The sequence below is a fragment of the Bos grunniens genome, chromosome 9, assembly GCF_055505025.1.
Source record: "Bos grunniens cultivar Pamir isolate PY7600 chromosome 9, Bosgru_T2T1.0, whole genome shotgun sequence".
Taxonomy (NCBI): Eukaryota; Metazoa; Chordata; class Mammalia; order Artiodactyla; family Bovidae; genus Bos; species Bos grunniens.
Window position 1 is genome coordinate 33,263,106 of NC_141173.1, and position 15,506 is coordinate 33,278,611.

The 15,506-nt window shown below is 37.7% G+C and overlaps 1 protein-coding gene across 10 annotated transcripts in view; it reads left to right on the forward strand.

The window, feature by feature from the left end:
• Positions 1 to 15,506, forward strand: part of CEP85L (centrosomal protein 85L) — a 161,311-nt gene that overhangs the window by 33,844 nt on the left and 111,961 nt on the right. For all 10 annotated transcript variants that reach the window (XM_086317134.1, XM_086317128.1, XM_086317130.1 and 7 more), the window contains one exon: positions 1,745 to 1,906. Coding sequence is in view for 8 of the 10 variants with exons in the window: in XM_086317128.1 (XP_086173254.1) it covers positions 1,745 to 1,906 (162 nt within the window). In the remaining 2 variants the exon portion in view is untranslated. The remainder of the gene's footprint in view (positions 1 to 1,744; positions 1,907 to 15,506) is intronic.

Below are 15,506 nucleotides of genomic sequence, written 5' to 3' on the forward strand. Positions count from 1 at the left end.
TTATTAAAACTAAAGCTTTAATGTTGGGGTTAATATGGTAGAAAATAGATTCTGGTTTTATTATTAATCTCTTTATATGTTTTGATATTAATATAGAGAGTGTCTATTATAAATATGGTAAAATAATGGTGATTAATTGTCTGGATATGTTTGTCATTTTGTGATTCTTGAGTTTATTAAACTGCTAGAAAGTTCTCCTTGCCTGCCAATTTCGATAGCATGTAACATGATAATTCTGTAAAGGTGTCTTATTTCACATCATGATGATAAGTGCCTTGTCATTTCTCCATTACTTGGAAGCAACTGCAATTGCAAACATAAAACCCAATGGGAGCATTATAATTATGTGATAATAAGTCTGCTTTAAGGTAGCTATTCAGGTCATCTGTAATGTGCTTATTACTTTTCAAGGGTATAATTGAAATGAAGTCTTAAAATTCTTGTACAGAACTTGTTAACACCCACAAATAAGTCTGCAGTCTTCAGGTTTAGAGTCACTGTGTTGAACATTAATAAAGATATGTACTGCTATAGCTTTTGTATAAATTTCAAGATTTAAAATTGCTTTCAAATTACTATAAGCATTTTTCAGTGCTTATCCTTTATTTCTGTTCCTAATTGTTAACAGGCTAGTAGTAAATAGTTCACAGATTGACCCTGGTCCATGGTATATTTTGAGGCATTGTAGATAAGAAGGAATGAACAAGAAGGTAAAATGATGGATAAATCAGGTAAAGGCAAATGTCAGTTAAGTAAAAATGGGCAACATAAGTGAAAATGAAGTTTAAGAGAACATTGAAAGTGATAAATTAGCTGAACAGTGAAGATGTATTGTAACTCAAAAGGGAAAATTAAGAGCCAGGAAATGCTCTGGTGTTAAACTTTTATTGAAAGATAACTAAAGAAATAGAATCAATTAAAATAATGCAAAATAATTTTAAATTTTAAGTGGTTAGGCTATCGTAGTAGAAAATAGATTGTTTTGACTTTCCAGCTTCCCTAGTAGCTCAGCTGGTAAAGAATCTGCCTGCAATTCAGGAGACCCTGGTTTGATTCCTGTGTAGGGAAGATCCTGTGGAGAAGGGATAGGCTAACCACTCCAGTATTCTTGGGCTTCCCTGATGGCTCAGCTGGTAAAGATTCTGCCTGCAATGCGGGAGACCTGGGTTTGATCCCTGGTTTGGGAAGATCCCTGGGAGAAGGGAATGGCTACCCATTCCAGTATTCTTGCCTGAAGAATTCCATGGACTGTATAGTCCACGGGTTCACAAAGAGTCGGACACGACTGAGTGACTTTCCACAAGTGCATTCTACATGTATTGTCATGCAATATGCTTTGATTAGATTTTTCCTGAGTCCTAGTTCTCAGATAATATCTGTATATGGGATCACAGATGCCTACCTATCAAATATTACAGAGCAGAGTACTAACATTTCCATACAGATTGATGATAGAGTTGACATTTTATATCAGACAGTAGTTCTGTGTTTAAAAGTTCAGTATCTGTAAGCAGAAATCAGATATCTTCAGTCAAAGAAAGCTAAGTCAGCATCGAATTTGTGTATGTCTGATAAGTAAGTTTATTTGGTGACTCATAGATATTACTGATCTATTTGAGTTATTTTTGGCAGAAAATAAGCTTTTTATCTTACTTGTATTTTTTTTTAACAAGGCCAAAAGATGTCTTCTACCTACTCATAGACATCATAAATTTATTAACTTTTTGCATATTTTCCTTTGTAGGCCCAGATTATTCTTCATCAGCATGGTTACCTGGTAATGAATCATTGTGGCAGGCCACAACTGTCCCATCTAACCAGCGAAATAGCCATATCAGGAGACATAGTATAGCTTCTGACAGTGGTGATACTGGCATTGGAACTTCCTGTTCTGACAGCGTGGAAGGTGAGTTAAATTCTTACTGGTTAGACATGAAGCTTTGTAGAATGGTTGTAATTGAGAAAGCAAGGGACATGTCTTATTGTTCCAAACTAAAAAATTATAAAATAATGTTTGAGTATTTAGTAATATTCAGTGTTGTTGTATATCAAATGAAATTGTTCTGATCAGATTAGTTTTTCCTTCCTTCATTTTTAAATTAAACTTTTTATTTTGAAATAATTGTAAATTCACACGTGATTTAAAGAAATAGTACAGAGATGCTAATGCAACCTTCAGCTCATTGCTCCCCCACCCCTTGGTCTCTTGTAAAACTGCACTGCAGTATCACATTGATAAGGTCAAAATACAGAACATTTCTCTCACCACAGTATACCTGATTCTGTTCATACCCACTTTCCCTCCCACCTCTTCGTAACTGTTGGAAACCACTGATCTATTCTCCATTTCTGTAATTTTGTTTGTCATTTCAAGCATACCCTATAAACTGTACCATACAGTATGTAACTCTTTGGAATTGGCTTTTCTCTCTGTAGATTTATCCTGGTTGTTGTGTGCATTAATAGTTCCTTTCTTTGTATAGCAATGGTGGTATTGGAGAGACCACATTTTGCCTAACCATTAAACCGCTGAAAGACGTCTGGGTTGTTTACAGTTTGGGGCTTTTAGAAATAAAGCTGCTATTATAAACATTCATGCATAAGGTTTGGTGTGAACATACGTCTTCGCTTCTCTGTGGTCAGTGGCCAGGAGTGCAGTTGCTGGTCGTATGGGAGCTGCACGTTTAGTGTTTAAAGAATCCGTCACACTGTTTTCCAGAGTGACTACTGTGTTTCCATCAACAATGTAAATAGATCAGTATGAATAATCAAACTTTCTCTTCAGCCTTGCTAGCCCTTGGTGATTTTTATTTATTTGTTTTTTTCTTTGGTTTTTAAATTTTAGGTTTTTCTGGTAGGAATGTAGTGATATCTCATTTTGGTTTTAATTCTCATTTTTTTTTAAAGGTTAAAAATGTTGAACATTTTTTCACAGATGTTTATTTGCCATCTATCTGTTCTGTTTGTTGAAATGTTCTTATCTTTTGCTGTTTTCTAGTTGGATTTCCTCCATTTTTATTGTTGAGCTTTGAGTATTCTTTGTATATTTCAGACACTAATCCTTTGTTGGCTATTTGATTTGTAAACATTTTCTTCCAGTCTGGCTTGTCTTTCATCCTCTAACTGTGTCTTTTGCAGAGCAACAGTTTTTAAGCTTGTAAATCCAGTGTATCAGTTTTTGCCTGTATGGATCATGCTTTTGGGATCAAGGCTAAGAACTCTTTGTCTAGTCCCAGATCTTGAATATTTTACTTTTTTCCTCTTTTTTTTCCCCCTAAAAGTTTAATCATTTTATATTCTGTAAGTCTGTGGTCCATTTTGAGTTAATATTTTTATAATGTGTATATGTTTGGGTGTTTCTGAGAACGCTCTTAGGCTCAGTTATTTGCTGGAACTCAGAAAAGATATTATACTAGTGGTTATAGTTTTTTTTACAGCCAAAGGATACTGATTTAAATTAGTAACAGAGAGGTAAAGGGCAGGGTCCAGAAAACACCAGGTCCAAACTCCCAGTTGTCCTCTCCCAGTGGAGTTGTGTGGACAGTAATTAGTTCTCTCAGCAGTGTTGTGCGAGGGCACACAGTGGCAAGGCCCAATCCTTGGTGTTTGGGATTTTTACTGTGGGTAGGTTATATTGATATGGTTGAATGCCTGTATGCATGACCTTAGTTTCCAGCCTTTGAGAAGTCAAGCTGACCTTACGTGGTTCAAGACTCCTACCATAAATCACATTATTAGCATAGACTATATGCTTGGAGTTACCCAAGGTCCCCAGGTAAACAAAGACACTCTTATTAGGCAGGGTGTTTCAAGAATTTAGAGGTTACATCTTAGGAGCCAGACAAGGGCCAAACCTTTCTTGGAATGTGCAGTGTGTGGAAAACCCAGACATGCTGATCCTTAACTGCACAGTGTGAGATTTAGATTGAGGTTTATTTTCTTTGCAATATAAATCTTGAAACCAGAATAATATCCACTTAATTTTTTTTGAAAATTGTTTTAGCTATTCTGGTTGTTTTGTTTTTCTGTGTAAGTTTTAAGTAATTTTGACTATACAAAAAGTCTTGCTGGGAATTTAATAGGAATTATGTTGTCCATCTATCAGTTTGGGGAGAGTTGCCATCTTTACTCTGTTGAGTCTGCTAATCCATTAAAATGGTATGTTTTCCCATTTATTTAGATCTTATTTCATTCACCAGTGTTGTATAGTTTTCAACATACATGTCCAGTACATGTTTTGTTAGATTTATAGCTAAGTATTTCATTCTTGGGAGAGTGAATGTAAATGGCATTTTATAGTCCAAGTTTGGTACCAGTGTGTTAGTTGTATATTACAAGATTGCTGAACTCACTCTTTCATTCTCAGAGGGGTTTTGGGGGTTTATTTCTTGGATTTTTCTCTGTAGATAGTTATGTCATCTGTAAGTAGGAGTATTTTTCCTTTTGATATCAGGATAATACTAGCTTTCTAAAATGAATTGGGAAGTGTTTCTTTCTATTTTCTGGAAGAGATGGAATAGAGTGGTTTTAATTCTTCTTTAAATGTTTAGTAGAATTCTTGTGACACCATCTGGGCCTAGGAATTTCTTTTTTTTTTTTAATATTAATACCTTAAAATCATGAATTAAGTTTCCTTAATAGTCGTCGTTCTTCACTCAGTCATATCTAACTCTGTGACCCCGTGGACTGCAGCACACCAGGCTTCCCTGTCCTTCACTATCTCCCGGAGTTTGCTCCAACTGATGTCCGTTGTGTCAGTGATGCCATCCAACCATCTCATCCTCTGTCACCCCCTTCTCCTCTTGCCCTCAGTCTTTCCCAGCATCAGGGTCTTTCCAGTGAGTCAGCTCTTCTCATGAGGTGGCCAAAGATTTGGAGTTTCAGCTTCAGCATCAGTCCTTCCAATCAATATTCAGTGTTGATTTCCTTTAGGATTGACTGGTTTGATCTCCTTGCAGTTCAAGGGACTCTCAAGAGTCTTCTCCAGCACCAATAGTGCTAATAGTCATAGAACTACTCAAATTATCTTTCATGTTGGGTGAGTTGCAATAGTTTGTCTTTTTGAGGAAGTAGATCATGTTGGATGATGGTGTTGATTTTTTTCTATATCCTTGATGATTTTCTGTTGAGTTGTTCAGTTGTTGAAAAAAGAAGTATTAAAAGTCTCAACTGTAATTATGGATTTGTACATTTAATTTTTTAGTTTTATAACCTTTTGTTTGATATCTTGCAGCTCTGTTGTTCAGTGCATATGCAGTTAGGATTGCTATATATTCTTGGTGGGTTGTCTCTCTTATTATTGCATGATGTCTTTCTCTGTCTCTGGTAATTTTTTTGTGCTGAAGTCTACTTGGACTGCGAGGAGATCCAACCAGTCCATCCTAAAGGAGATCAGTCCTGGGTGTTCATTGGAAGGACTGATGTTGAAGCTGAAACTCCAATACTTTGGCCACCTGATGCGAAGAGCTGACTCTTTTGAAAAGACCCTGATGCTGGGAAAGATTGAGGGCAGGAGGAGAAGGGGACAACAGAGGATAAGATGGTTGGATGGCATCACCGACTCAATGAACGTGAGTCTGGGTGGACTCCGGGAGTTGGTGATGGACAGGGAGGCCTGGTGTGCTGCGGTTCACAGGGTCGCAAAGAGGCAGACACGACTGAGTGACTGAACTGAACTACTTTATCTAGTTTAATATCTTCTACTTCCTTTTGATTAATGTTTAAATGGTATATATTTTCTGTTCTTTTACTTCTAACTTGTCTAAACATTATATTCAAAGTTAAATCATTATTAACAACGTACAGTTGGGTCATGGTTTTTAATCCACTTTGCCAGTCTTTGTCTTTTAGTTGGTATATTTAGACTATATATAATGTAATTATTGATGTATTAATACTCAGATTTTCTGTTTGTTCTCTTTGTTTTTGTTTTCACTTTCTTGGCTTTCTCTGGGTTACTTGAACAGTTATAGAATTCTACCTGGATTTAACTATAGTATTTCTAAAAGGGTATCTCTTTGTATAGCTCTTCTAGCAGTTGCTCTAGGTATTATATGTTATATATAATGTGGATATATAATATAAAAGCTTATGTATATATAGCTTACCATTTTAACATTTGGACTATAGAAGCATTTTCTCCCTTTATATCCTTTTATGTACCCCATTTATAATAAAATTATTTCAGCTCTTTCCTTTACATATAACCATAACCGCATCAGACAGTGTTATAATTTTTATATCATCTGTTAAACATAATCTAGGAAACTCAGGAGGAGATAGAGAACCTGCTGTGTTTACTCATATTTTTGCTTCCTGTGTTCTTCCTTTGTGTTGTTCCAAGGTTCCATTTTATTGGTTACATTTGGTTTAGAGGATTTCCTTTAGTCAGTTGTTTAGGATACATTTGCCGGCAACAAATTATCTTAGTTTTTCTCCCACTGAGACTGTCTTGGTTTCACCTTGATTCCTGAAGGATGGTTTCAGTAGGTATACAATACTGCCTAGTTTGACAGTTCTTTTATTACTTGAAAAGTATTATCACTTCTTTCTGACCTCCATGGTTGATTAACAATGTTGTGATAGTTTCAGTTATACAGCAAAGTGTTTTCAGTTCAGTTCAGTTGCTCAGTCGTGTCTGACTCTTTGTGACCCCATGGACTGCAGCACACCAGGCCTCTCTGCCCATCACCAACTCCCGGGGTTTACCCAGACTCATGTCCATTGAGTCAGTGATGCCATCCAACCATCTCATCTTGCCATGCCCTTCCTCCTGCCGTCAATCTTTCCCAGCATCAGGGTCTTTTCCAATGAGTCAGCTCTTCGCATCAGGTAGCCAAAGTATTGGAGTTTCAGCTTCAACATCAGTCCTTCCGATGAACACTCAGGACTGATTTCCTTTCGGATGGACTAGTTGGATCTCCTTGCAGTCCAAGGGACTCTTAAGAGTCTTCTCCAACACCACAATTCAAAAGCATCAATTCTTTGGCGCTCAGCTTTCTTTATAGTTCACTTTCACATCCATACATGACTACTGGAGAAACCATAGCTTTATACATATACGTGTTATCTATTCTTTTTCAAATTCTTTTTCCTTTTAGGTTGTTACATAATACTGAGCAGAGTTCCCTGTGTTGTGCAGTAAGTCCCTGTTGGTTATTCATTTTAAATACAGTAGTGTGTACATATCAATCCCAAACTCCCTATTTCTTCCCCTGACCCATCCCCCTTGGTAACCAAGTTCATTCTCTAAGTCTGTGAATCTGTTTCTGTTTTGTGTATAAGTTCATTTGTATCATTTCTTTTTAGATCACTGCATATAAATGATATTATACGATGTTAGTAAACTAGTTTTCAAAAGATGAAATGATTTATTCTCATCAGTATGGTGATTAAGAGCTATAGCTTTGGTTAGACCTGTTATCAGTTAATTATCTGTGCAACCTGGAATAAATTCTCATTTCTCTGAGCCTGAGATTTTTCATCTTCAAATTGGAGATAATATTTTTTAAAAGTCTTATGGAAATTTAATAATATGACTTTTAAATTGCTTAGCACGGTTTCTTTGTATTACCATCAGTACTTTAATAAATAAAGTGATTATTCTCCTTCCCCGGACTCTTACTTTTTCTCATGTCTCTTCAAATTTTCCCTCCCTGGGAAGGTTCCCTGAAACAGTGATACTTCTGTTGCCACTGTCACAGCTTTGTACCTACTACCCTGCTTTACTTTGGGTTTGTTATTTGTTGTTTATTGCTTGTTATTTGGGTTTGTTATTTATTGTTTGTATCATAGAATAGGGACTGGTATAGGGACTAGTATGTACTGGGTGCTCGATTTTGTTCAATGAAACGATGCATATATATATGTGTGTGTGTGTGTATATATGTATATGTATATAGAGAGACTTTCAGTTACAGATTCTTGTTTTAGCCTGCTTTGTACTTGGTATTTCTGAGATTGGTGCCTCTTTGATATTTCCCCAGAGAGATGGACTCCCTGTGCTGCATTCCCAAGACTTATTTTTTCAATAGTTACCACACTAAATTTTCTGTCTTCTGAAATTTTGTTGTAATCTCTTATTGCTGATGGTCCTATATTATTCATTGCCATGAGTTTCCACTTTATTACTTTTCTGTTATTTCAGTGGGTTTTAGAGGGGGAGAATGTAACTTTGTGAACTTAGGCAATGATCTTGAACAAGAGAATTTGTCATATAGATATAAATGAGAAAAAATAAAGAGAAAAATAATTAAAAAAAGATTGTAAAACTTTTCCTTAATGTCAACTAGTGTGTGTATTTTTTCTATTCCCCCCACCATGATTTTAAAAAAGGTGAAAAATGCACATTTTTAAAAAGCACATTTAAAATGAAGTAAATTTATTTTATATGACCATAATTTTAAAAGCAAATTTGTATTTCAAGTATTAAATTTATGGGCTTTGAAAATTTTGAATTCATTTAGCATTAAATAGAGGAAAAGTAAAATTTCCCTTTATCTTCTGTCTTCTGATCCTTGCTTTGTTGTCAGAGGTCACAAGTGTTATTAGGGTATTGCATGTTCTTCTAGATATTTTGTTCTGTGTTTATTCACATACACACAAACTTTAGAATAAAACTGGATCATCCCATATATACTTTGTAATTGGCTTTTGTATTTTTTAAGTCTGTATTGGAGTTCTAAAAAAAGAGTTTGTTTTCTTTTTTCATTGTGATATGAGTCATATAAGCTAAGGCATATTACCCGAGGCTCCTAGAATTGCTCTGTTCTCCACGGAAATCCAGCCATTGAGATAAGCCGAGGACTGGGTTAGACCCAGGAATTCAAGGGTTAGGCAGGCTTACATGGGGGCTTTCTTCACGATGCTTTGAAAATAACACACAGAATGAATCAAAGTCCTCCTACCAGTTTACAACAGAATCAAGCAACAAATCAGAGAAGAAAACAAACTTATAATTTTTATTAGATATTGAGATTTCTCTAGCACGTATATCAACCTTAGTACTTTTTAAAAACACATGGTTATTTGGAAATTTAGTACATGATATAAAAACAGCATTTCAAAGTAGTAAGGGAGGATTAAGCCTGAAAAAAAGTGTTATTAGAGCCTGACCTCAAACTGTAAGAAAATTAAATTTAAAATGGAGTAAATTTATTTTATATTTTTACATTAGAAATATTCTTAAACAAGCCATACAACACAGATTTTAATAGAAATTTAAATTTTGAACACTGCTAAAAGCTACTAAATATAAAAGGAAACATACTAGGAAAAAAATATTTGTAATCAAATTAACAGGAAAATAGTATCCTTATTTAATGCACCCAAATAGGTGTTTATCTATAAAATTTTAAATATTTAATAATTTAAAAATTTCACAGATAAAAGAAATACATAATTCATGTAAAAATTACAAATGGCCAATAAACATCAAAAAGATGATCAAACTCAGTCATAGTGAAGTGAAAGACTGTACAATTAGATACCACTTTCACCAGTGAAATTGCCCCTTTAAAAAAAAAATAGACTGTAATATCCAGTGTCTGAGCAAAGATGGGAAAAACAGTACTCTAAAAAATAGTATATGTAGTCAGCCTTTATAGAGGGCAATTTGGCAATGATAACTAACAGCTGTGTGGCTGTTAACCATGTTCTAGGCACTTACAGGTTAACTCATTTAATCCTCACAGCAGTTCTCTGATGGGAAAACGAGACAGAGGTTAAATTACTTACCTGTAAATAATATATGTACAGTGTATATATCCTTGATTCAGCACACACACAGGTAAATAAAGATAACATATATAAGAATATTCACTGTAAAACTGTTTCGAAGAAAGTTAGAAACAAATCCAAGTGTCTTATCAATAGGGAAGTGGTTAAATATTTCACTGTGTATTCAGTTAAAATAATTAGGTAGCTATATATATGCTGCTGCTACTGCTAAGTTGCTTCAGTTGTGTCCGACTCTGTGAAACCCCATGATGGCAGCCCATCAGGCTCCACCGTCCCTGGGATTCTCCAGGCAAGAACATTGGAGCGGGTTGCCATTTCCTTCTCCAATGCATGAAAGTGAAAAGTGAAAGTGAAGTCGCTCAGTCTTGTCCAATTCTTAGCGACCCCATGGACTGCAGCCTACCAGGCTCCTCCGTCCATGGGATTTTCCAGGCAAGAGTGCTGGAGTGGGGTGCCATCTCCTTCTCCGAGCTATATATATACCAACCTAGAAAGATATTGAAGTGAATTTGCAACTTAAGATAATAAACTAAGCACATTCCTCTACTTTTGTTTCTTTCTGGAAAACCACTAAGTCAGGAAAAAAATTAAAAAACCAAACCAAATTTTACATTCTAAAACAGCAACAAGAAATTCAGGAATAAACCATTGATTTATACTATTAAAAATGCTTAGAAATGCTCAAGAACCAGTAGTATCAGACTTGCTATGTTTTCCCACCATATAGTAAAGGTTTTTCTCCTTTCTATATTCTGTTCTTTGGATGCAAGTTAGAAGGGAAGGATTAAACTCTGCCTCCTAGAGGAGGAAGTTTCTGAGTTTAATATTTGAAATTATTCTTTAAGATATGTTTGTCCTTTCTTATTTATCTATTTGGTAATTTGTAAATATCAACACGAGCACTTTGTTAAAGTGCTGCACTCAATATGCCAGCGAATTTGAAAAACTCAGCAGTGGCCACAGCACTGGAAAAGATCAGTTTTCATTCCAATCCCAAAGAAAGGCAATGCCAAACAATGTTCAAATTACCATACAACTGCACTCATTTTACATGCTAGCAAGATTATGCTCAAAATCCTTCAAGCTAGGCTTCAGCAGTACATGAACCAAGAACTTCCAGATGTACAAGCTGGATTTAGAAACGGCAGAGGAACCAGAGAAAAATTGCCAACATACACTGGATCATAGAAAAAGCAAGGGAATTCCAAGAAAATCTATTGTTGCTTCATTGACTATGCTAAAACCTTTGACTGTGTGGATCACAACAAACTGTGGAATATTCCTGTATAGAGAAAGCCATGGGAGTTTCAGAAAAACATCTGTTTCATCGATTGCACTAAAGCCTTTGACTATGTGGATGATGACAAGGAAAGCTCTTAGAGAGATGAGAATACCAGATCATCTTACTTATCTCCTGAGAAACCTGTACGCAGGTCAAGAAGCAACGGTTAGAACCCTGTATGGAACATCTGATTGGTTCAAGATTGAGGAAGGAGTACAACAGGGCTGTCTGCTGTCACCCCTTTTGTTTCACCTGTACGCTGAGCACATCATGAGAAATGCCAGGCTGGGTGAGTTACAAGCTGGAATCAAGATAGGCAGGAGAAACATCATCAGCCTCAGATATGTGGATGACACCACTCTAATGGCAGAAAGCGAAGAGGAATTAAAGGACCTCTTGATGAGGGTGAAGGGGAGAGTGGAAGAGCCGACTTAAGACTAAATATTAAAAAAACTAAGATCATGGCATCAGCCCCATTACTGCATGGCAAATAGAAGAGGAAAAGGTGGAAGTAGTGACAGATTTCGTCTTCTTGGGCTCTAAAATCACTGTGGACAGTGACTACAGCCATGAAATCAGAAGGTGATTGCTTCTTGGCAGGAAAGCGATGACAAACCTAGACAGTGTTGAAAAGAAGAGACATTACTCTGCCGACAAAGGTCTGTATATCAAGGCAGTGGTCTTCCCAGTGGTCAGGTATGGTTGTGAGAGCTGGACCATAAAGAAGCCCAAAGAATTTATGTCTTCGAACTGTGATGCTGGACAGCAAGGAGATCAAACCAGTCAATCTTAAGGAAGATCAGCCCTGAATATTCATTGGAAAGACTGATACTGAAGCTGAAACTCCAGTATTCTGGTCATCTGATGTGAACAGACGACTCAACTGCCCTAGAAAAGCCTGAGGGCAGAAGGAGAAGAGGGCATCAGAGGATGAGATGGCTGGACAGCATCACCGATGCAATGAACATGAACTTGCACAAACTCTGGGAGATGGTGAGGGACAGGGAGGCCTGGTATGCTGCAGGCCATGGGGTTGCAAAGAGTTGGACACGACTGGGCGATGGAACAACAACTTTCTTAAAGAGATGGGAACCACACCACATTACCTGCCTCCTGAGAAACGTGTATGCAAATCAAGAGGCGACAGTTGGAACTGGACATGGAACAATGGATTGGTTCAAAATTGGAAAAGGAGTATACGTCAAGGCTGTGTATGGTCACCCTGATTATTTAACTTACATGCAGAGTACATCATGCAAAATGCCAGGCTGGATGAAGCACAGGCTGGAGTCAAGATTGCCTGGAGAAATATCAATAACCTTAGATATGCAGATGATACGACTTAAATGGCAGAAAGTGAAGAGGAACTAAAGAGCCTCTTGATGAAGGTGAAAGAGGAGAGTGGAAAAAGCTGGCTTAAAACTCAACATTTGAAAAACAAAGATTATGGCATTTGGTCCCATTACTTGGTCCCATGGCAAATAGATAGGGAAAAAGTGGAAGCAGTGTCAGATTTCATTTTCTTGGGCTACAAAATCAATGAATATGGTGACTGCAGCCACAAAATTAAAAGACACTTGCTCCTTGAAAGAAAAGCTATGACAAACCTAGACAGTGTATTAAAAAGCAGAGACATCACTTTGCCAACAAAGGTTCCTGTAGTCAAAACTATGGTTTTTCCAGTAGTCATGTATGGATGTGATAATTGGACCATAAAGAAGGCTGAGCACTGAATAACTAATGCTTTTGAGCTGTGGTGCTGGAGAAGACTCTTGGGAGTCCCTTAGACTGCAGGGAGGTCAAACCAGTCAATCCTAAAGGAAATCAACCCTGAATATTCATTGAAGGACTGGTGCTGAAGCTGAAGCTCCAATACTTTGGCCACCTGATGCAAAGAACTGACTCATAAGAACAGACCCTGATGCTGGGAAAGATTAAGGACAAAAGGAGAAGGGGTTGACAGAGGATGAGATAGTTGGATGGCATAACTGACTCAATGGACATGAGTTTGAGCAAACTCAGAGATAGCGAAGGACAGGGAAACCTGGTATGTGGCAGTCCATGGGGTCACAAAGAACCAGACATGGCTTAGCTACTGAACAAAAACAACAGCAGCAATCATTTATTTTAGTATGGACTGGCTTATTATCCAGTGTGTGTGTATTAGTCTCTCAGTCATGTCTGACTCATTGCGATCCCGTGGACTGTAGCCCGCCAGGCTCCTCTGTCCGTGGAATTCTCCAGGCAAGAATACTGGAGTAGATTGCCATTTCCTTCTCCAGGGCATCTTCCTGACCCTGGGATCAAACACGGGACTCTTGAATTGTGGGCAGATTCTTTATCATCTGAGCCACTAGGGAAGCCCAAGGAACCAAAACCAAAAAATATAGATGACCATACAGCATCCTTATTGCCAAATTCAGACTTAAATTGAAGAAAGTAGGGAAAACCACTAGACCATTCAGGTATGAACTAAATCAAATCCCTTATGATTATACAGTGGAAGTGAGAAATAGATTTAAGGGCCTAGATCTGATAGAAATGTCAATAACCTCAGATATGTAGATGACACCACCACCCTTATGGCAGAAAGTGAAGAGGAACTCAAAAGCCTCTTGATGAAAGTGAAAGTGGAGAGTGAAAAAGTTGGCTTAAAGCTCAACATTCAGAAAACGAAGATCATGGCATCTGGTCCCATCACTTCATGGGAAATAGATGGGGAAACAGTGTCAGACTTTATTTTTCTGGGCTCCAAAATCGCTACAGATGGTGACTGCAGCCATGAAATTAAAAGACGCTTACTTCTTGGATGGAAAGTTATGACCAACCTAGATAGCATATTGAAAAGCAGAGACATTACTTTGCCAACAAAGGTTCGTCTAGTCAAGGCTATGGTTTTTACGGTGTTCATGTATGGATGTGAGAGTTGGACTGTGAAGAAGGCTGAGCGCCAAAGAATTGATGCTTTTGAAGTGTGGTGTTGGAGAAGACTCTTGAGAGTCCCTTGGACTGCAAGGAGATCCAACCAGTCCATTCTGAAGGAGATCAGCCCTGGGATTTCTTTGGAAGGAATGATACTAAAGCTGAAACTCCAGTACTTTGGCCACCTCATGCGAAGAGTTGACTCATTGGAAAAGACTCTGATGCTGGGAGGGATTGGGGGCAGAAGGAGAAGGGGACGACAGAGGGTGAGATGGCTGGATGGCATCACTGACTGGATGGACGTGAGTCTGAGTGAACTCCAGGAGTTGGTGATGGACAGGGAGGCCTGGCGTGCTGCGATTCATGGGGTCGCAAAGAGTCGGACACGACTGAGGGACTGATCTGATCTGATCTGATACAGCGTCCTATAGTACCTATAGTAATTTGTTGCTCAAATTATTCCAGCTTTTGCCATTGGGAACTCTTTCAGGTTGACTCCTGTGATACTTTGTGTTCTCCCCCCATCCTTTTGTTTTTGAGCACTTCTTTTGAATACTGTAGGGTGTTGTATGGTCATCTTATGTTTTCCCTACCATAGACCTAGAATCAGCCATTGCTCCAAAGAGCCCTAGTTTTTTTGTTTTTGTTTTTGTTTTTGTTGGAGAAGAGTATTTAGAAACCAAGATCTGTGTGCTGGGAGTGCTTGTTACTTCTGGGGTGTCATTGCTTCTGTGCCATCATGAAGGACAGAAGTAGCTTCTCTGGGGTATATATACTCACCTGTATATATGTGCATATCTAAAATTATTTGTGTCTATTCATAAGTATCTGTATTAAGCTAAGTTAGTTCCTACTGATGTCTCTCACTCTAGTCCAGTACAGCAGAGCTCATTTTAGCTTTTTCCCCTCCTTGTCTGTAATTTCCCTCTCCAGCAGTGAGGCACCTCCTACCATCTACCATCCATTTACATATTTGTTTATCTCCCAGTGTACAAGTAAAGCACGTTTGGAAGTATTAACCCATATTTCACTGTATTCGTTTCCCAGGGCTACCATAACAAATTACCATAAACTGGGGGCTGCTTACAACAGCAGAAATATATTTTCTCACAGTTCTGGAGACAGTAGATTCAAAATCAAGGTATCAGCTGGGCTATGTTTTTCCGAAGGCTCTAGTGACAAGTCTTCCTTAATTGCCTCTCTAGATTCTGCTGGTCACTGGGAATCTTTGACCTTCTGTGGTTTGTGGCACCATAGCTTTCTTCTCTGCTTCCTGTACATGGCCTGCTTCTCTAGGTCTCCTCTGTGTCTTCATGTAGCTCTCTTTCCCTTTGTAAGGACACTGGTCATTGGATTTAGGGCTCACCCACATACAGTATAACCTCATCTTAACTTACTACATCTGTAAAGACCTGATTTCAAAATAAGATAACATTCACAGGTACTGGGGGCGTTAAGATTTCAGTGTATCTGTGTGGAACACAGAATTCATTCCACAGCACTATTACATGTATTAATATCTGGTTAAATAGAAAGGCATAACATTTTTGGAGAGTAATTTGAA